This window comes from Amphibalanus amphitrite, unplaced genomic scaffold, assembly GCF_019059575.1.
Source record: "Amphibalanus amphitrite isolate SeventyFive unplaced genomic scaffold, NRLGWU_Aamphi_draft 000158F_arrow, whole genome shotgun sequence".
In the NCBI taxonomy this organism is placed as follows: Eukaryota; Metazoa; Arthropoda; class Thecostraca; order Balanomorpha; family Balanidae; genus Amphibalanus; species Amphibalanus amphitrite.
This window is the reverse complement of record NW_024881653.1, coordinates 1-19,068: the sequence shown is the minus strand read 5'-3', so window position 1 is coordinate 19,068 and position 19,068 is coordinate 1. Positions and strand designations below refer to the sequence as shown.

Sequence of the window (19,068 nt, the reverse complement as noted above, 5' to 3'; positions counted from 1 at the left end):
CCGCGCATAATTGCAATCAGCTGCAGAAATGAAAGGACAACACGGCTCTGATGAGCGTGACGTCACCACCGGTGATTTATATGACGTCACCGGAACTCTGCGGAAATGAGATGTCTTCAACGATGGTGGTCTGATCCAAATCAGACGAGAATTTGTGATGATACCATTACGTGCAAGGGCGTCACATCCTGTTATATGACATTAACCAAGCGATGATTGATCAGCATAACTAATAAAAAGCATCAATCTGTCTGGAAGTCATAATTGGTGAGAGTTTGCATGATATATTGTCGAGACCTTTGTAATCACGTTGGTTCTTAATTTTGCAAAACGCGCAACTCGTCTTTGATTTCGTCTTTCGCGTCGTCTTTAAATGTGAATCCCGCCGGTGATTTCAATATCGAACACCTAAATATAATCGTGCCCTTTTAATTCGTTTCAAGTGATATCTACCATGATTGTGTCATCATCCTTTGCAAAGACAAATGAACAAATGAAGCAACTCTTCAACACGCACGAACAAAATGCCAAGAAACAGCCAGCTCACATTACGGTTTGCCTTTTTTCGCTCGCTCAATTAGTCTTAATTCTCTGAAGCTGTTTGCCAAATCTAATTTTCCGCCGGCGGCGACGGACAAATAGCGTTAATATTTAATTGACATCTCTGAGTTCGTTTAAACTAAATGGATTGTAAAGCAGGTAATCAGAAATGCATGGGCTTTGCGGGCGAGCGGCGCGCCGGAGCGCTCGCCAGGGAGTGCTTCGGCCAACGACCGGCGCCAATCTAATATGGCGGCAAATGGAGCCGATGCCGATCTCAGCCGACACCATTACTTGCAATAATTTAAAAACCCGGGAAAATCTCAAATCGCAGAGAGTTTGCAGTTGCTTTAACGGTGTATCATAGCGGGTATAAATATTTATTGGTGTGATATGAGAGTTGGTTCGGCTGCCCGGGGCGCCTGTGAGGTGCGAGCTGGGAGCGGGCGGCGCGGCGCGGCGGCGCGATGGGTGCTGATGGCCGCCCTAACACCGGCCCGACGGCCGCCCCGGGTTAAATGGAGAGCCTTGAGAGGGTGGCAGATTGCTCCGGAGCCGCCCGTGCTGATGTGCCGCCATTACCAACCAGCCAGCCCAGGCTGAGATGGTGCCAGTGATTTGGTAGGATGAGAAGTTTCAGAAAAATGCTTGTGCCTGTCCTCGGGTATTGGCAAATGAACGACTGCAACCACCACCAAAGGAATGCTTTTGTCTCGATAAACTTGCAAAACAACACACAATGCTTCAGTGGCGCGGGAACCGGGGGGGGGGGCTAGGGGGGGCTGAGCCCCTCCAACTTTTCGGCTGGGGGGGCTCGTAATGTATTTGAGCCCCCCCAGCTGGAGGAATCGAAATCGGAAATCTACCAACACAATTTCATAGATTCATACATAGGCGCGGGAACCGGGGGAGAGGGTAGTGGGGGAAGCTTGCCCTCACAACTCTGGGGCCGTGGGGGCGGTGCCTCACAACTTTTCATGAGGCCAGGAACCGTTGGGGCACCTTGTCCTCCCCAAATTAGGGGTTGTGAGTCACAAAGGAAGAAAGCATGTGAGTGAAAAATCTACCTATTTTACTGACTCGGCAACTCATTTGGCAGCTTAAAACCTTTATTCCAGGTCGCCAAAACGGTAGTTTCTTCACTCAGCTGAGACGGAATACCTCACTTTTTTTGCAAATATTTTCTTCTTTTTTTCCATTGAAAAGGCCAAGGTCTGAAAAATAAGTGGCCTAAAACCGATGAGAAAACTAGATTTGGGGGTACCCTAGGTTGATCTCTATGATGGTTCAGCCCCCCCCCCCAGTCTGGAAGAAGTTCCCGCGCCACTGCAATGCTTGCATGCGTTCTGTTCAATCCTACAGGAATATGTATTCGATTACCTCTTTGCATTTTATGTTTTCATTCCAAAATAGCTAGGAAATAAAATGTGGCATGTTTAAAACTTGCTAGACTGGTAAACTATTTCTTTAATTCATACTTGTAGACCTATTATGTATATCATAGATGCTAATTACCTATAATCCAAATTATCATATGTTGATAGTCAAATGAGATTTTAAATTTATATCTATATGAATGTCTTCTGAATGGTTGTCTTTTGTAAATATCAATTTCCTAACCTTTTTATTGCAACAGTCATAACGAAACCCACCAGCTATTATAGGTTTCCTTTCCAAAAATGTGTTTTTAAGGCAAGCAGTTAAACATATCAACTCTGCTCATGCGCAAGATGTCATATGATTAGAGGTCATCAATAACAGAGGTTTAGGGATGCAATATCTCGAGCTTCACTAATGAAATGAAAATCAAATAAAAATGTTCGGGAAAATTAATAATTTCTTTTCTTTTCTGTTTTAACGCTTCGGCATTTACATTTTTCTTATGTTGTGATTGAAAATTAAGAATAAAAATGTGAATTAATCGCTTAAGTTTTTTACCGTCTTAGGTGTGAACTCATTGTAAGCATATCAGCAAGTATTGTTGTGTGCAAAACATCCCAAGATAATGGAGCATGTCCAAGAATTTTGGCCGCAGAGGCGTCCAATGCGAAGCCGATCAAAAGCAACGATAGCTCAACGAAAAGGAATTTTTACGTTCCTTTCGGAGGGCACCTTCACAAAGCTTCCCGACAACAACATTATTAACTTGTATCAGGTGAGGCTATGCGTAAATTCAAATTAAAAATGTTTGCTCTAGGTATGCTTATCATTATACTTATCTGATGTTAGCTCTAGCATAGACCTCTACATACCTAGAGGTATGTAGAGGTCTATGGCTCTAGCTAAATTAGGGCTTGGTATATGTGGGTGAACTGAAACTACTAGCTCGCAGGTGGGCGATTAAATCAGCTTGAATTTGCTCAATGTGATAGATTTGATCAAGTATGAAAAGGCATCCTTGTCCTGAGTTTTATCGTATTTATCGTTTTATCGCCAAATGTTATTGCCACTTGGCATTAGCTACAAATTATGCTAAAAAATGGTTCTATTCAATACGCCTCCGCTCTGAGTCGAAAGTAATTGAATGGCTGGTGGCTTGCATAATTTTGATGCAATCAATCCATCGCTTACAATCATGAATGAATCCTTCGGCTGTAATCCTCTGGGATTCCGTCTTAATCAAGTATTGGTCGGTTGCACTTGAGCCTAAGGGTGTAATGGTCCTCCAGACCACTTTCTCATGCTGCAATCATGTCAATTTTAACCAGTGTTTGTTACGTTAAAATGACGTTATGTTGCTATTTTACGTGAACAACGTTAGTTAATGAGACTGATGGCTCAGACGTATCCTCAAAGCTGGATTGAGGAAATGAGAGGAAACTACAGATCGCGATTCTTGCTTCTCGATGCAGACATTCATCGAAGGCGTTCTGGTTGCCGAGAAGAAACAGCAACCGAACCAGCCTGGAATAGAGTTTTCTCGCCTGTTCAAAACAGTCTGGGAGAGCTTCGGAAAGTTTCAGGTCTTCCACACAGCCGGTGAGGTAAGTTACGTCGAGTTCGTCAAGGGAATATTCTGCTTTCAGGGTCGAGACGTGCAGTGTTCAATACTGAAACTGAATACCAATGACAAGGATGAAATGTCCAAAAGCCTGTAACGGCCGATATCGCCCCCGGCGGCAGGCCGACAGGCACAATGACCTGACCTGTTTCTTAGAAAACTGTGTTGCGCTATCGAAATGTTCCAACGCAAAACTGTTGTGTCTGCTTATTTCTGAGAGAAAGATGTTACCTCTCATCACCCGTGTCAGTTCTTCGTGTGAAATGTGTCTGCCAGGTGAACCGGCTGGTGCGTTGGGCGCTGCGGGACCTGAAGCGACAGGGCCGGATCCAGCGCACCCACAAGGGTCGCTACTTTGCCTGCCTGTTACCGGAGCAGCCTCAGCCGGGCTGCTGTCCGCCGGTGCTGGGCCTGCCGCCCGGCCAGCGGTTCCTGGCCTCGCGCTGGGGCAGCCAGCGCCGCCACCTCGTCTCCACCCTCCACCGCTGGGACCAGTACAACCAGAGGCGCAGCCAGCGACTGGCCAGGACACCGGACCTGCCCGGCCAGCGACTGACCAGAACAGCGGACCTGTCCGTACCACCCTCGCCGAGCGCCGGACCTGTGCGCGGACCCGGGCCAGCGCGCGGACCCGGAGCCGTGGCTGGACCCGTCCGCGGCCCCGGACCCGGACCTGGATCCATCCGCGGACCGGGACCCTCGACCGGACCCATCCGTGGACCCGGACCTGTGCCCGGACCCGGACACCCAGTTCCGGGCGTCGCCGAGGCGGTGGTGGGTGGCGTTCCTCGGGTGCGACCTCGTCTTGAGCCGCCGCCGCCACCGCGTCCCATGTCGGCCCCCTCGCTGTCGACCCTTTACGGCAGGGTGCCGCGCCTGTTCCCCGGGGGCTGACCGCCGCGGGAGGCAGTGGAGCAGAGGTCCGTCCCGGTCCGTCCTGTGCCGTCTGAGCTGGTCCCTGGCCACTGGAGAGACCCCGTGCCAGAGCCTCGGCGGGCGGCAGGAGCTGTGCAGTGGTCAATATAAGATAGATGCTTTATCGGTGGTTTATGTGAGGTTATGAAGGTGACTAATCCGGAAATCGAACATTACAAAGAGAACGCACTTACCAGATGACTATCTCTTCAAATTATATTCAATGCTGGACGCCGATCTTCACTAGCAAGCGATTAACATGAGGAGTCTCAGTTACAGTTAGACGAACATATCTATATGTTCGTCTGATACCTATAGGTATTTGCTGGAGCCTGCAGCAGTCCCACCATCCGTCCCACCAGCCCGCACCCGTCCCTCCGCCGTGCACAGCTGGCGCTTTGTGCGCGCGCCTGGTTCGGCTCATCGTCATTCCCGCGCCGCGGCTGCCGCCCATTGGACGGTGTCGGCCATCCATTGTGGCGCCGCCTAATAGCTCTGCTCGACAGTGGCCCCCGGGGAGTGTGGCGTGCGCCCTAATCCATCGCAAAAGACTGATTACTGCCGATTAATAGATAACAGATGTATCCGTGTCTGCCGGCCCACCGCGCGGCCCAGGGCGGTCGCTGGGGGCGGGACGGGCGATCGTGAGCCGTGGGAGAGGAGATAGAGGGAAAAGAGATGGGAGAAACGTGCGCTGCCTGATGGTAGACCACACTCTAAGTGAGGCTGGTCGGTTAGAACGGTTCACGACTTGTTGCATTCAATAGATTGCCGTAAAGGCGGCTTTAAGTGGTTACCGAGTCATAGTCATTTCTGGCATTAACTTTTAAGCAAACTTTTGAAAAACAGAATCACGACTTTAACCGGTAGGTACATACCTTTTATAGTTAAGATAAGAGTCGCATCGAGCTAGGTATAAAAAAGGAGTTCGAAGGAATACGCCCAACTTGCGCTTAAGGTTCTCGACACGACAAAAAGTTATAGGAAATAGATGTTCCATTTCAAGCCTTCATTTCGCATCATAATTAAACGTGAAATGTTTGATTGTTTAGCACTGAACACGAAATAGCCCCAATATTTTATCTATTTATTTTTTATCAACCAATTACGTTTGAAGCGTCTTCGTTGAAATTCAGCTTCATGGGGACACCATAGGATATTGAGGGAGGACAGCAAGACAAGGGTGCTGTACTTTTTTTTTGAATTTTGCTCCCGACAGGCCGAGGCCCTGGTCGGGGTAACTATCACGGCCCGCCCTCAGCCGTGATAGTTGTGTGCCGCCGAGAACACATTAGGACTACTATCCCCATAACCAATTTATTGCGCGCCTTTCTGAATGTTTTACTTGCGAATTACGTCACACTCAGCTTTTCGTGCCGGACAAATCAACCTGCACTCTTGATTAAGACCGTTTTCCTATCTTTTTGACCACCGCTCTGGCCCACCGGAGAGCATTCAGTCTGGCTCCTAATTTACCCCACCATTATACGGCCGTGTAAATATCCGACCTCGAGTCCTTTGGCAAACAACACTTAATTATTGGCCTTGTTTAACGTCGGTTCCGGGCCGACTGGGCGGGGTCGCCGGCGGCGCCGGCCTGAATGGCGCCCTCTATTGGACGAATTATCATCACAAAGGCGCTGTGTAAACCGGCACCGGTGGCCGATTTGCGCCAGATGACCGATTTGCATTTGTGTAAGCGGCGTTTGATACGGGCAGGGATGAAACTGAATCAACGAGAGGGGAGACGAGTGGGGGGAGGGGAGGGAGGGGCTGAGGGGCTGACGGCCGGAGATTAATTAGCGGGCGGTGAGGGGGGGGGGGGGCGAAGGAGCGGTCCAAAGCCGCCACCGCCGCGCCACTTATGATAAGCCCATCAGGCGGGCCGATCGGGTGGGCGCTCGGGAGGGCCATTGGACCGGCGGATCATGTGCGCTGACTGTGTGCACGTTAATTATGGACGCCATTGTGCGTCGCAAACGACGCGTAGGTGCGTCTCGTGCGATAGTGCCGCTGGCCGCCGGCCGATAGAGGTGCGCCCATAGACGCGGCGCTGACAGTGGTGGTCGCCATGTGATGGGATTTAAAGGAAATAGTTCACTTTCACGAAATTATTTTTTTTGCAACGGATTTATGATTTTTTATGTTCAAAATAATCAGCAAAGAAAATAAAATCTTTTTATAACAAAATATTATTTTCTATATTTTGATATAGGAAGAACTTTTCAGTTTCTGTAAGGCACACGCGATCCAGTATGAAAAGAGCATGGGTCCCGAAAATTCTTCAGAAACAGAGAAATTATCGCAGCCACCGGCATTTGGGCGATCTGCTCGATCTGATAATGTTCCCCTGAATATCCTAATTGATCAGTACGAGAATTTCTCTAGAGTTCTCGTAGATAATTGCTCTAGTTTCTGAAGAATTTTCGGGACCCATGCTCTTTTCATACTGGATGGAAATATATGCAAGGCACACATCCTCAACGCAAGACACCTTTTTCGGGACGAGAAATAGAATATCTTTGCCTAGGGTGATCGTTGGGCTGTAAAAGCTCCTGATTTATGCTCGTCTCAGCCCAAGCTACGGAACTGCTATTCCAGTTCAAAACCCATGTTAAAAAGTGAACTATTTCCTTTAATGGACTGCTGAGCTGGAGACAGGATCAGCAAGGGGTCTTTTAGGAAGAGGTATCTGTCGCATGTTTAAGAACTGGAGCAAAATTGGTTGACTAAAATCCTTATTCCTTATTGCTCAAGTCACGAATGGAATACAAATTGCATTTATCCCTTCCACCGTCACTGCTGCTGTCCCCATCGTCTACACTGCCAATCCGTCCACATTACCAGGCTCTTTCCCTACTGCCGCAGTCCCATTCTGCCACCGTTTTTTTTCCACCAACTGTCGTCACCCTCTCATCCTTTTAAAACCGTCCTGTCCTATGTATCGCCGCATGCATCCGTCTCGCACATACCCGCACCGTCCCCCCCCCCCATCTCTGCAGCCGTCTCCCGTCCCTCCAGCCGCCCCCCCCTCCCCAGTCTCACCGCCGCCATCCCTGTCCCCACTGCCACCGTCTCCCGTCCCTCCAGCCCCCCCCCTCCCCCACCGCCGCCCTCCCTGTCCCCACTGCCACCGCGGCGCCACCACGCCGCTCGGCCGGCCAGCCAGGCAGCATGAAATTGGTGCCGCAGGCTAATGGGTCTTGGCTGGGTGACCGCCATTTTCTGCCTCAATTGCCGGCGGAATCGCGTCGGCGCCCGACTTTTAGCGGAAAACGCCCGGGGAGACGCCGTGACCCGACCGGGCCGGATTTCAGGCGCGGCAGCGGAGTTTGGGGATGGTGTCTGATGGTGATTAAAAGATGGTTTGTTGTAATGACTTATTTTAGCACTCGCTGGACAGTTTCTTATTTCCAAGGAGATATAGGTAGTCCAATGTTATTCATTTCATCCTTGGCAGAGTGAGGACAAGGAGACAAATCTCTATATCACGATTCACCCTTTTTATCAGTTCACTTAAAGTGGTGAGCAAAAAACTCGGATCCATACAAAATCTGCGACCCTAATCTTAGTTCGTAAGTGATTATGAACAAATCAAGACAAGTGCATTACATATAGCGCAGAGCCGCAGAAAGTGTCGAAAAATATGATCTTTTTCAAACTTAAGAAGGATCTTCAGCAAAAGCTTTGTGAACTTTTCGGCATTACCAGCATTGCCAAAAATTAGTATTCGGAACACTTGACTTGCATTGTGCCGATGAAATGTCATATGTCGGCGGCCTAGGTCAGGCTGGCTATGCTTGAATGAAATGCCGGATGCCCATAACGATTCGTCTTGCGTCGTACCCTCAACTTCACATTTAGCCAGGTGTGGGCTCATTTTTCAGCATTACACACGATCTGCCAGGATTGGTGGTGATTTTCGTCCCAGGTGTACTCTCGCCACAGTCAGCGGAAGTCTATTGAGCCCAGGGGGACGAGTTCTAGATGAAACTGTTGCAATTCTCTGCAACCGAAACGGACCAAGCCTCGAGAAAGAGAAGAAAAATAGTATGGGAAATCGAGCGGGATTACATTGCATCGCTCTTGAAACTGGTTTGCAAAGGAAACAAAGGATGGTTGACTGTGCTATAGGAGTTAGGTTTCGAAGTGGAAGTACGGAACAGATAGCTTCCCAATGCAATAAGAACGACCACTTTTATTAAGTTCCCTGCAGTGAATTGAATGTCACCAAAACTGCGTGGCAACCAAATAAAAAATATGTAAACAGCATTGCCTTCAAAACCATTAATTGATATTTATACCCATGTTTTTTACGCAAAATGCTGATAAGTATTAGGTAGGCACTAAAACCCGCACTTATCGGCACAGCGGGATTCTTGTCTGTTCAACAAGAACAATCAGCTGTATGTACGGTCGCACTGTTTCACCGACAGCATCAGAATCGCTCGAACTTCGCTGGAAAATCGCCCGGTCTGGTCCCGGGCGTCTGGGATACATTCCCGTCAAGTCTCCAGCTTATTGTCCGTCTTAATCTCCATGCCTTTGAAATTCACAGAGACATGGTACCAGGAGGCACACGCAGGTTCTGCTTTAATCGCTCTTCTCTCTCCACTCTGGCGTCTCTAGTCTAGTTGGCCACCGGGTAGAACTGAATGTCCATGTAGACCATGTCGTCGTCTGGATCACGCCGGGACCGCGAGCGAAGGCGGCCCTGGCAGCGGTAGAGACCCAGGTCCTCCGGCTGGATGTCGCGCAGGTAGAGCGTGGACCTGAGGAGAGAGAGAGAGAGAGAGAGAGAGAGAGAGAGAGAGAGAGAGAGAGAGAGAGAGAGAGAGAGAGAGAGAGAGAGAGAGAGAGAGAGAGAGAGAGAGAGAGAGAGAGAGAGAGGGAGACGACGGGGTCAGAGAATAGGTGTCTGTCCCGACGGCAATTGTGTTCGTCGTTCGAGGCTCGACAACCCGTTTCTCAGTGCAGAGAACCGGCCTCTGTCGACTCTCAGGATAAAATTATCTCTCGGGAGGGGTTCTCTGTGGGTATTCAGAACTGTCCCATGTCAGGTGACCCCAGGCCCTAGTCTTACGGGTCTGACCTAATCCTAGCCTACTCTGAGCTAGCCTAGTCTGACGGGAGACCGCCGCCTTTTGGAAGGCACCTGGCGGGTCAGAACTAGGAGGTGCACTTCTATCCGTATCGGGAAGGTCTTTTGTCTGAAGGCTTCCTCAGGTCAGAATTTTGAATAAGGGGACCCTGGTGTCACTAGCCAAACCAATGTTGATTTCGTTTCCATGTCTCACATATCCTTTACACATTCGCACTTGCATAGCGGGGCAGGCGCCTGCCGGTGCGGCAGCAGTCGTATACCTAGCGTGAATTTTCTCACTAATACTTGACTTAGTCACCGCCAGAGGCGCTGCTCACCGGTCGCCCTGAGTGTAGACTCGCAGGCTGGAGCGGAAGTGGTCGTCGTTGTACCAGTCGCGGTAGCCGTTGATGTAGTCGTCGTCCCTCATTAGGCCGCGCCTGTAGTCGTAGTGCCGCGAGCGGCGGTAGTGCGGACTGTCGTAGTAGCGCCGGTAGCTGAACCAGTACCGGCGGCGGTCCCGATCGCCCCGCTCCCGGTGACGCAGCATCCGGTAGCGGCGGAACGGCGAGTCGTAGTCGCGGCCCCGTCGGCGGTAATCGTCGTCCTCGTCGTACACCTTCCACCAGACGATGTCCTGTGGGGGAGCGCAGTGAACGTACTGAGATGGCGCATGCATTGCGGTCTGCACAAAGTGAAAAAGTTTTTTTAAGGACCTCTTAGCAAGAAACGTTTATTTTTAATCGTTTAGGCCCCTTCGTGGAATGTAATAACACCTTCCTTATTTCACGGGCCTTCGCTGACAGGATAAAGCATGCGACATTGGGCCACCGATTTGTGCGCAACAGCGGCCGAGCCAGCCCGCTGATGCTGGTGTGCTACAGGAGAGCGGACCATTTAACCGCTTAAACGGTTAGGTACTATCCCTTTGTCCACCGTCTACATAATAGAATTTCGCAAGCTTGGAGTGACAATTGCACCAAATGTAGGCATGGGTAATAGCGACTACTAAGGGCTTAGCTTACTAATAAATCTAAAACGTGTAGATTGCTAATTAATCGCGATACTTTTGACCTAATAAGTTGTTTTTAAATGCATTTTTTATCGAAAGCTATACATACAGATTAAAATTGTCTAAGTAATTGTACCTATACCGCATGACTCATTACGATGCAATATGACTGACTACTGTGAACAATAAGCGACTTCTCCCATTTCCCAGTCCTCACTTCTCCCTGTCTTTCTCCCACTCACCATCACATCATCCCGAACCCGTCCGTCCCTGGCGAAGTCGCAGATCATCTCGGCGTCGTACGAGCCGATCATGTTGTAGTAGCCCTGGCCGACCTTCCTGCCGTAGCGGTCCTCGCGGTACCCGTAGTTGTCGTAGTCCTCCCGGGGCCGCAGCTTGCCATCGCGGCAGTCGCCCACGAAACCGTACCGATCGCGACAGAAGTAGTTTCGGTCGCCGTACCGGGTCTCGATGTAGTAGGAGCCGCTTAATGGGAGGCTTACAAAGCCCACCACGAGCGCTAGGAGTGGTAACAGAGGCCGGAACATGGTGGTCCGGTCAGAGGTGGTCTGAGGTGACCGGCGTGGTCCGGGGGGCTGCGGCGGACGCGTCTCCCCGCGTGGGAGGCTCGGGGAGAACTGGGAGTGTGCAGGGTGCCCCCGGCTGATGGCTGGGACAGGTTAACAGAGCGTGTCCGGGCAGAACTGGGACGGCACAGAGATGGTATCTGCAGCGGTGTTCAGAGCGGGCTCACAGAGCTGACAGGGTGTGTCGCAGTGGCGGTGCGCCTCTATGCATACACCCTCCCTTCTGACCCCACCCCTACCCCCAGCGGTAGTGGTGCGCCCCTGCAACCACCCTGCCCTGCAGAGACCCCCTTCCCCCCCCCCCCCCCGATATCCCGGAACCAACAGAGGCCAGCCAATGGTTACGGAATGCAGTTTTGTCTCTAATTTTATATTTACGACCACGCTTGCAATATACTAGTTCTGCTGCATGAGTGTATAAGCTTTGATATTGAAAAATGATAATTTTCATTTCAATTCCGGTATAGAGCTCACTTGTCAAAGAGTGATATGGACTAGATAGATAACGAGATTCATTATGCATAATGAAAGTTTAAATCCAGCAATTCCAGGGTTTCGGAGTCGGAGTCGGGGCTGACCTGCTAAACCGCGGCATGGATGCGGTATCACAATTTTATATTCATAATAAAACGCTAATTATACGGGAAATAGTAAATTCCATCTAAATTATTACCAAAATAGCATTATTGTGCATTGTTTACTGTCCTTTTAACGAATCATTTCCGATGCCGTTGCGCATTTAAAGGGACTATCCCACCTTTAACATGGGGTTTGAGTTCAGATAGCCAAGTTTGCGGCGAGGTTCAGAAACCACTATCTATCTAGGTTGCAACCCCCGCGGCCTCTTGGTGTTGAAGAAATTCGTTCCCTTCATTTGAAAATGGGCCTTGTACAAGGCCCTATCTTCAACATGGAGCGACCGTTAGTGTGACGTCACCTCGTTTAGTCATTCTGATTTAAATGGGTTTGTTCGTTGAAAAAATCGCTTAAAACTTGGTCTGAACTTTGTTGTGGTGCCTACAGAGTAAAAAGAATCAGCTTTATGACAGTAATGTGGTCTGGGGAAGGAGGTAATTTTGGGCTGTGACGTCACATATTTGAAAGTTTGTGTTTGGAATATGGGAAGCCTAAGATGTTTAATGAAAAATAAATGCCAGAACCGTGTTCCTGGTCATCCAATCTATAAAGTCGGGCACAATTTAACTGGTTTTAACAACATTTTAGAAGGTGGGATAGTCCCTTTAACGTTCGGTTACGTTCAGCCTTGAACGGGGCAGTTTTCGCCTTTTTGTGGTGATTGCGGTCACACGGATCCTGTTGACCCGGGACTGGATTCTTTCGTTTCTGATTCTTTTTGCGCGTAAAGCGAAAGTGACACGTGCCCATTGGCAATGGCACCGGACGAGGGTAGAAGGCCGGGCGTGACCCGGTAGTCCGTTGAATAACTTTTATACGTCCAAAGCAGGATCTGATCTGAGCTTCGCCTATCAGCATTAGGAGATACTTGTATCGGTTAGATATAAAATGGTCCAAGAGTTCTTTTCTCTAAATACCACACGTGTCCTCATGAGTGTGTATCGAATGTGGAAGAGCGGGGAACAGGGTAGCCGAGCGGGGTGTAGGGAGGGGCCTCACTGGGTCACATTCTCTCACAGGCCGTGCGCCGCGGCCGAAAAATGCCGCCGCTCCATACCGGGCACGTAGGCGCCTGTTTGCCGCAGTACCGAGACTCCCACACACCGCGCGCCGGCCTCATATAAACACCACCGTCACCAGCGGCACCAGCAGTGACACCGGCACCACCGGCACCACCATGTTCCCGTCGGTGACGATGGTGGCCATTCTGACTGTGCTCTCGACGCTGGCGGCCGCCCGACGGCCGGCGCGCTGTGTTGGGGGTGGAGACCAGCTCACCGTCTGTGTGGAGACGCCCATCCAGCCGCGGAGGTACGACAACGGAGGCCTGTACGGCGCAGAATACTGGAGGAGGAAGTACGGCGGGGGGCACGGGTACGGCCACACGGCCACGCGGTACGACTACAGAGTGCAGACGAAACCTCTGTACGACCAAGAACCGCCCGTGTATCGGCCCGCACCGCCCGTCTACATCCCGGCACCGCCCGTCTACCGCCCGCAGCCGCCTGTATATCATCCCGTATCTCCGCCCTTCCATGCAGTGCCGATACCCGTGTTCCGGCCCTCCCGACCCATCCCCATAGACTACGGCTTTGAGGGCCGCACGGGGTACGGCGCGCCGTCCGGGCACGACGGCCACGTCGAGTACGCCGGCCGTGCTCGGTACGCCGGCGGGTTCCGTCCGGTGGTCGTGGAGGAGCGGACGTACCATGATGAGCACCACTCGCAGCCCGGGGCGCACGGCCGGCCGTTCGTCCACCGGCCGCACGTGACCGGACCTCAGTGAGTATACCGGCGCCTGACGCGACGTGATAGGCTGCTGTTTGGTGACTCATCAACCAATTCGTAGCACATCAAACCTGGACAAAGATCGTGGATTAAAATTCATCGGAATAATAAAAGTTTATAAAAACACCCGTTCTGCTCACTTGCTTTTTCATGCTTGGCCGATAAAAGGCCGTGTAACCGTGCTATCATAAAGAAGAAGTGCGCGTCCGATTCATGACTTATTTTATCTCTTCTTTGTGAGAATTGTTCCCATTCCATGGTCCGCTCCGAGTGATAGCCCTACAAAAACAGGTTACAACAATGCTAAGTCCCGAAGTCAGCAAAAACGGGAGTTGTTTCCAAATTAAACCTAAATTGCAAACCTTCAGCCATATCTTATCACCCATACGCCGTTTCACACCGTCGCATTTATTTTCAGCAGCCTGACGCCACATGCCGACATTCGGACCTTCTACCGCGGGGCCAGTATGTTAGGTCAAGGTCAGATCAGCACCGACGGCCGGAACAACGTGCAGTTCGTATGTGACTTCAGCCTGGCAGGGGTCTCCCCTACCACGGACGTACTCACGGTGAGGTTACGGGTGACAGTACGGGTCACGGTACGGTCATAGGTCACGAAAGGGCCGTGTTACGGCTACAGGTCACAGGACATGGTTGGGGTCACGGTGTGGTCGTAGGCGACGGTAGGGGTCACGATAACGTTCTAGATCACAGTAGGAGTTACGACACGGTTACGGTAGGGGCTTGCTACACCGTAGGATTTCGCTTCACGGTACGGTTAAAGGTCACGGCAGGGGCCACTTTAAATTCAACTCGTCAAATTACGACTGTATCACGTGACGAAGCAGAAGCTGACGACTCTACGAGACGATCTGGTAACGCTGGCCTCCTCCACAGGACGTGGTGTGGCAGAAGGTGGGCCGTCCCGCCTACATGAACAACCCGATGACGTCCGTCTCGGGGTACCCGAACCTGCTCAACTGCCCAAACACCTACGTCTCCAGCACGCCGACCAACTACGGCTTCAACATCGCCGGACCAAAGTAAGTGCAGAAAAGATATATAAGGCCCATTGACCCGAGACCTGAGACGAGACAGTCTTCGAGAGTCTTGATATCGAGATGAGCATAAATGAGTAAAATACTTAAAATGCACCTCTGCGGCAGGCATTTGAATGTTATTTGCGGTTCATGCTCCTTGAGAATTTTTTTTTTCGATAGGTTTGTATGTCCCAGTCTCTTTTAGTTAGTTCGCCTCGGTTACCAGTCCGCGAGCTGGAGATGGTGATAGCTGTCACGTTTGCAAAAAATCACGAGTTATTGGGGAAAATGTATCCAACAATAACTATGAAGCAGCAAATACCTTCGTTTTACCTTGCTAACCTATCGCAATCTGTCCGTCCGTTTTCAGAACCACGCTGGTGATCAAGAACGCCACGGCGGCCGACTACGGCGTCTACCGGTGTTACGCCACCAAGGTGAGCCGACAGACGCCGCGACAGCGTACACCCGTGTACATGGAGGTGTACTACGGGCCCAGCGGTACGTCCGGCCGGCACTGAACATGCCGGCAGGTACCCGGTACCGGTACTAGAGTGACTCCGAGTCAAGTGACTCGATAGGTTTTGTGAGGTTTGCGCAGTACAAGTTACTGAATCGGTTACTCTTGAATGGTGAACAGAACAAGAAGGTCATGTAACCAAACAGCATTCCTACGTCCTTAAAGCCCACACACTGCCATTAAGTACACGAAAAGGGCGAAGCCTTCCATTACCATGCATGGTATAATAACTGATAATGTATTACTCACAGCACGTTCGCTACCACGGAGGGCGCTGAAGGCAATGATCTTTAGTTGATCTTACATGTACGGCCGTTACAGGCTACCTCATACACCCCAGTCGTTAGTCGTTGTGATAGTTGTTATGATAATTCACGCTATTGTAGAACTGTGCTGTAATCATGTAAGAGCATTTAGTAAAACTCAAATACGTAGTTTTTTGTATGTAGTCTTGTAGATTTTGTGTTACGCTTTGCACCACTTTAGCATATGTTTTGAATAGCTCTGGCGTGGTAACTTTCTTGTGAATGTCCATACTTAACGTGCATTGTAAATCAACGAATGTAGGCGCACGATCTTAACCCAAAAGGGTTGGGCGTAGACGCACCATAAATTTACCGGTCGGTCACTCACCAGGTTAGTCAGCACGGAGTTAATAATTATTTAGTTAGTTCACGATCTATGTCACGCAGATCAGGGCATTTACTTGTATTCCAAGCATGTCACGTGATTGTCACAACTGTTATACAACATATATGTGTGTACGTGTTAACTCTTCATAACAGCAACAATAAAATCACCAACAAAACATGTTTGATTTGAGTCACTGCCTCAGCAGATAACAGCGAGCTTAGCGAAACTCTGAGCTCACTAGAACAACCCATCACCAACAACACTCCCAAAAACCTCCGACCTCCCTGAGACCTATCCTCACTTCTCCACCTCATTCGCCGCCGCCTCCGCCTCTCCCTCCTCTCTCCCCTCTGCCCCTTCCTCCACCACTCTGTCGGGCTCCGTTTTCAGCAGTGCGCTGCGATAGCGGCCACCGGCGACATACCTGGACAGCTCCACCTCCATCGATACAGCTCGGGAGCCCCCGCTGCGGCCCACACACATGTAGAGCCCCTCGTCCTCCGGGCCGGGCCGGGTCAGGGTTAACGTGGACCAGCCGGGACCCTGGGTGACCCAGCAGGACATGGCCCGACCCCCGGTGGAGACGTGTCGCCTCCTGCGCCGAACCCGACTATCGAGACAGCGGTACCAGGGCCGCCCGCCGCAGCCGCAGCCGCTGTCGCCGCCGCCGCCGCCGCCGGAGCAGCCCGAACCAAACCCAGAGTTGAAGTAACCGGAATCATAACCGGGCCGGCCACCGAAGCCGGTGTTGGCGGGACCGAGGTAGTCGTCTCGCACATACCCCCCGCTGAAACTTCCCATGCTGGAGGAGCCGAAACCATCGTAGAACCCGTCTCCTCTGTCGCGATAGGGCCCGCTATAGTTGTTATCGTAGTAGCCACCGCTGCCAGTGTTGTATCCGTAGTACCCCGGCCTGTTGAAGACACTGTACCTGCCGCCGTTGTAGCCGCCGAAGCTGCCGTAGCGTCCGTCGAAGCGGTCGCCGACGCCGGCGTCGACACTGCCGATGTTGACGAACGAGGCGCGGTCGGAGAACCCGCCGCCGTTGTAGCGGCTGTCGGTGAAGAAGGACCTGCCGCCCGTGGTCCTGCGGAAGGTTCTGTCCACCTTCCGCCAGACAATGTCCTGAAAATGGGACGATATAAGTTAATTTCAGGAATACGGAACAAAATAACAAGGTATTAAAGTAAGATCCAGTGAGTAACCGTTTATTTTTTCCAAGGCTGTTACGGAAAGGAAGCTAGGCTGACATTTTACTATGAACCGTAACGTCACATTTATATTGTATCAGTTAAATTGATTAATAGAATCCCCTAAAACAATAAAAGATCGTGTTAGTAGGCCTCAATAGTAAGGCGCAAGTACACAATTGAATGTTTGATGCAAGGCGTTTTACTGTTTGTGCTACTAAAACGCTTGCATGTCTTGGCCTTACATTGTCATTGTAATCACTGTAAAACATTCCCGGTTCAAAGACCTACGGTGAACTCATGATGTTACCCGGAACATGCATTCAAATGCAAATTAGGAAGAGTTGGATTGCGATAATGTTCACCAATTGTTGTTACATAGAACGACGATAGAACTGACGACGATCGAAAGTGCCGCTGGGTGGACGAAACGTCCGTTCTCGCATAAGCAGTCTGCTGGCGCTAGCTCTTCCTCTTCCTGATTCCTTTTAGTGTTACCAGCTATACCTTCTACTCCACACTGTTGCTAACGTCTCTAGCAAGCTTCTAAAAACACGTTTTGAATAAGGTGTAGATCCAGGTATTATTTTTTTTATCGCTACTATTTTGCTGCTCCAAGGACTTTGAAGGAAGTTACGAAAAATAAACTTTTGAGAAAGATAAGACTTCAAACTTCATATCTTTCATCGTCAGCAACAGGCGACAGTCACGTATGAATCGATCTCCGACCCCGGATAGTCTCGACAGCAAACTCACCGTCACCATCCCGTCCCAGTCGGAGCGGCCCGTCTGAGAGAAGTCACAGGTCAGCTGCACACCGCCCGAGGGGGCGAACGTGACCTGACCCCGGCCCAGGCTGCGGGATAGGTCACTGTAGCCGCCCTCGCCATACCAGCGACGCTGCGGAAACAGAAACAGAAACAAATCAGTGACAAATTGTTGAGAAAAAAAATCAGTGACACTGATGGGAAGACAAAATTACCGTATTCGGAGAAACACCCAGGAGATGTGAAAGAAGCTTGACAGCTAATTGGTAAGACGAGCATACCCGGTTTGCGAACGTTGGCCGTAACGTTTAGTCAACCAGAATGAGTCAACTTATATGTCATAACTAGTCGAATCACTATTTTACGTGAACGGTCACTTGCGTTAGAACGATGACCCATAATGCGCTCCACTTTTCGATACATTCCTCGCAAGCCGGGAAAATATTACATTGTCGAATACATTGCAAAGAACGGTTATTGAATACACTCGTAGGTATTAGGACTACTCACCCAGGAGTTGCCTGATCCCCAGCTGGAGTCGTCGCAGTGGTAGAAATAGCCCTGGTTATCACGGCAGTAGCTGCTGGGACCCGCGTGACCCCAGGTCAAGGTCAGCAGCGCCACCGGCACCAGCAGGCGACCCAGCATGGCGGCGGCGCTGGTAGGGGCGCTGGGACCAGCGGACGTCAGCGGCTGGTGGTGCTGTAGCTAGTGCCTGCTGATGGTGCAGTTGGTGATGGGCTGGTGCGGCTGGTGGTGGCCTGGCTTCCGCTTCTCGATTCCACGGAATAGAGAGGAGAAACTGTAATTGAAGATTGTGTGTCTTGGAGCAGCCTGTTCGGAGACGACACGATAAATGTTAGTGACAGAACGGCACGATCGCACAAACATGACAATATTTCAGAAGCTGCGGGCTATTTAGAGCACAGCTGGATATAACAACTGGACACAAATAGTCCATGTTCAACTCTAACCCTCTAAAGAATGTTCCGACTCTCCACCGACATCGAACTGACCTGACAGCAGCAAGTCCCGCACGGCAGTGACCCCTTTGAGTCGCCGGCACCATTTTTTAACACCAGCTGCGGAGCGTCGGCCACGTCCGTAAAGACGACGGTACGGGGCGTCACTCCACCACTTTACATACACCGGGAGACGGGGTCGCCGGCTGGGTCCCAGGGCGGGCCGCTGTGGGCCCCGCTGGACCGTGTTGGAGACAGACGGGCGGCCGGTGAGGAAGCGGTAATGACACCCTGCCGACCGCAGTAGCGGACGGGAGGAGGATGGGGGACGGGTGTATAGCGGACCGGAAGACTGCGGTGTGGCTGGGATGGAGTTGGGGTGGGGGGAGGGAGA

General features: G+C 50.9%; 4 protein-coding genes across 4 annotated transcripts; 2 read left to right on the top strand and 2 right to left on the bottom strand.

Annotated features, from left to right (window-relative positions):
* Window positions 1–2,323: 2,323 nt before the first annotated feature.
* LOC122383247 lies at window positions 2,324–4,580 on the top strand. The gene is made up of 3 exons (XM_043369476.1): window positions 2,324–2,695; window positions 3,393–3,524; window positions 3,818–4,580. The coding sequence occupies exons 1-3, from the start codon at window positions 2,546–2,548 to the stop codon at window positions 4,433–4,435; spliced, it is 900 nt and encodes a 299-aa protein (XP_043225411.1). The 5' UTR covers window positions 2,324–2,545; the 3' UTR covers window positions 4,436–4,580.
* A 4,235-nt stretch (window positions 4,581–8,815) lies between these two features.
* LOC122383238 lies at window positions 8,816–11,176 on the bottom strand. The gene is made up of 3 exons (XM_043369466.1): window positions 10,794–11,176; window positions 9,878–10,176; window positions 8,816–9,228 (listed from the first exon to the last, which is right to left on the bottom strand). The coding sequence occupies exons 1-3, from the start codon at window positions 11,097–11,099 to the stop codon at window positions 9,087–9,089; spliced, it is 747 nt and encodes a 248-aa protein (XP_043225401.1). The 5' UTR covers window positions 11,100–11,176; the 3' UTR covers window positions 8,816–9,086.
* Window positions 11,177–13,967: 2,791 nt separating this feature from the next.
* LOC122383190 lies at window positions 13,968–15,458 on the top strand. Its single transcript, XM_043369351.1, has 3 exons — window positions 13,968–14,131; window positions 14,460–14,605; window positions 14,973–15,458. The coding sequence occupies exons 1-3, from the start codon at window positions 14,030–14,032 to the stop codon at window positions 15,121–15,123; spliced, it is 399 nt and encodes a 132-aa protein (XP_043225286.1). The 5' UTR covers window positions 13,968–14,029; the 3' UTR covers window positions 15,124–15,458.
* Window positions 15,459–15,806: 348 nt separating this feature from the next.
* LOC122383189 (loricrin-like) lies at window positions 15,807–19,003 on the bottom strand. Its single transcript, XM_043369350.1, has 4 exons — window positions 18,729–19,003; window positions 18,223–18,546; window positions 17,702–17,845; window positions 15,807–16,880 (listed from the first exon to the last, which is right to left on the bottom strand). The coding sequence occupies exons 2-4, from the start codon at window positions 18,358–18,360 to the stop codon at window positions 16,053–16,055; spliced, it is 1,110 nt and encodes a 369-aa protein (XP_043225285.1). The 5' UTR covers window positions 18,361–18,546; window positions 18,729–19,003; the 3' UTR covers window positions 15,807–16,052.
* Window positions 19,004–19,068: the final 65 nt, after the last annotated feature.

What these genes read in the sequence shown, in the direction of transcription:
- LOC122383247 (XM_043369476.1), top strand. Translation starts at nt 2,546, where the DNA reads ATGGAGCATGTCCAAGAATTTTGGCCGCAGAGGCGTCCAATGCGAAGC. An exon ending in ACATTATTAACTTGTATCAG is followed by an intron (nt 2,696 to 3,392) that starts GTGAGGCTATGC and finishes TTCTCGATGCAG; the next exon opens with ACATTCATCGAAGGCGTTCT. An exon ending in TCTTCCACACAGCCGGTGAG is followed by an intron (nt 3,525 to 3,817) that starts GTAAGTTACGTC and finishes TGTGTCTGCCAG; the next exon opens with GTGAACCGGCTGGTGCGTTG.
- LOC122383238 (XM_043369466.1), bottom strand. Translation starts at nt 11,099, where the DNA reads ATGTTCCGGCCTCTGTTACCACTCCTAGCGCTCGTGGTGGGCTTTGTA. An exon ending in GGGTTCGGGATGATGTGATG is followed by an intron (nt 10,177 to 10,793) that starts GTGAGTGGGAGA and finishes GCTCCCCCACAG; the next exon opens with GACATCGTCTGGTGGAAGGT. An exon ending in GTCTACACTCAGGGCGACCG is followed by an intron (nt 9,229 to 9,877) that starts GTGAGCAGCGCC and finishes CTCTCTCCTCAG; the next exon opens with GTCCACGCTCTACCTGCGCG.
- LOC122383190 (XM_043369351.1), top strand. Translation starts at nt 14,030, where the DNA reads ATGTTAGGTCAAGGTCAGATCAGCACCGACGGCCGGAACAACGTGCAG. An exon ending in CTACCACGGACGTACTCACG is followed by an intron (nt 14,132 to 14,459) that starts GTGAGGTTACGG and finishes CCTCCTCCACAG; the next exon opens with GACGTGGTGTGGCAGAAGGT. An exon ending in TTCAACATCGCCGGACCAAA is followed by an intron (nt 14,606 to 14,972) that starts GTAAGTGCAGAA and finishes GTCCGTTTTCAG; the next exon opens with AACCACGCTGGTGATCAAGA.
- LOC122383189 (XM_043369350.1), bottom strand. Translation starts at nt 18,360, where the DNA reads ATGCTGGGTCGCCTGCTGGTGCCGGTGGCGCTGCTGACCTTGACCTGG. An exon ending in GGGGATCAGGCAACTCCTGG is followed by an intron (nt 17,846 to 18,222) that starts GTGAGTAGTCCT and finishes CTGTTTCCGCAG; the next exon opens with CGTCGCTGGTATGGCGAGGG. An exon ending in ACTGGGACGGGATGGTGACG is followed by an intron (nt 16,881 to 17,701) that starts GTGAGTTTGCTG and finishes TCCCATTTTCAG; the next exon opens with GACATTGTCTGGCGGAAGGT.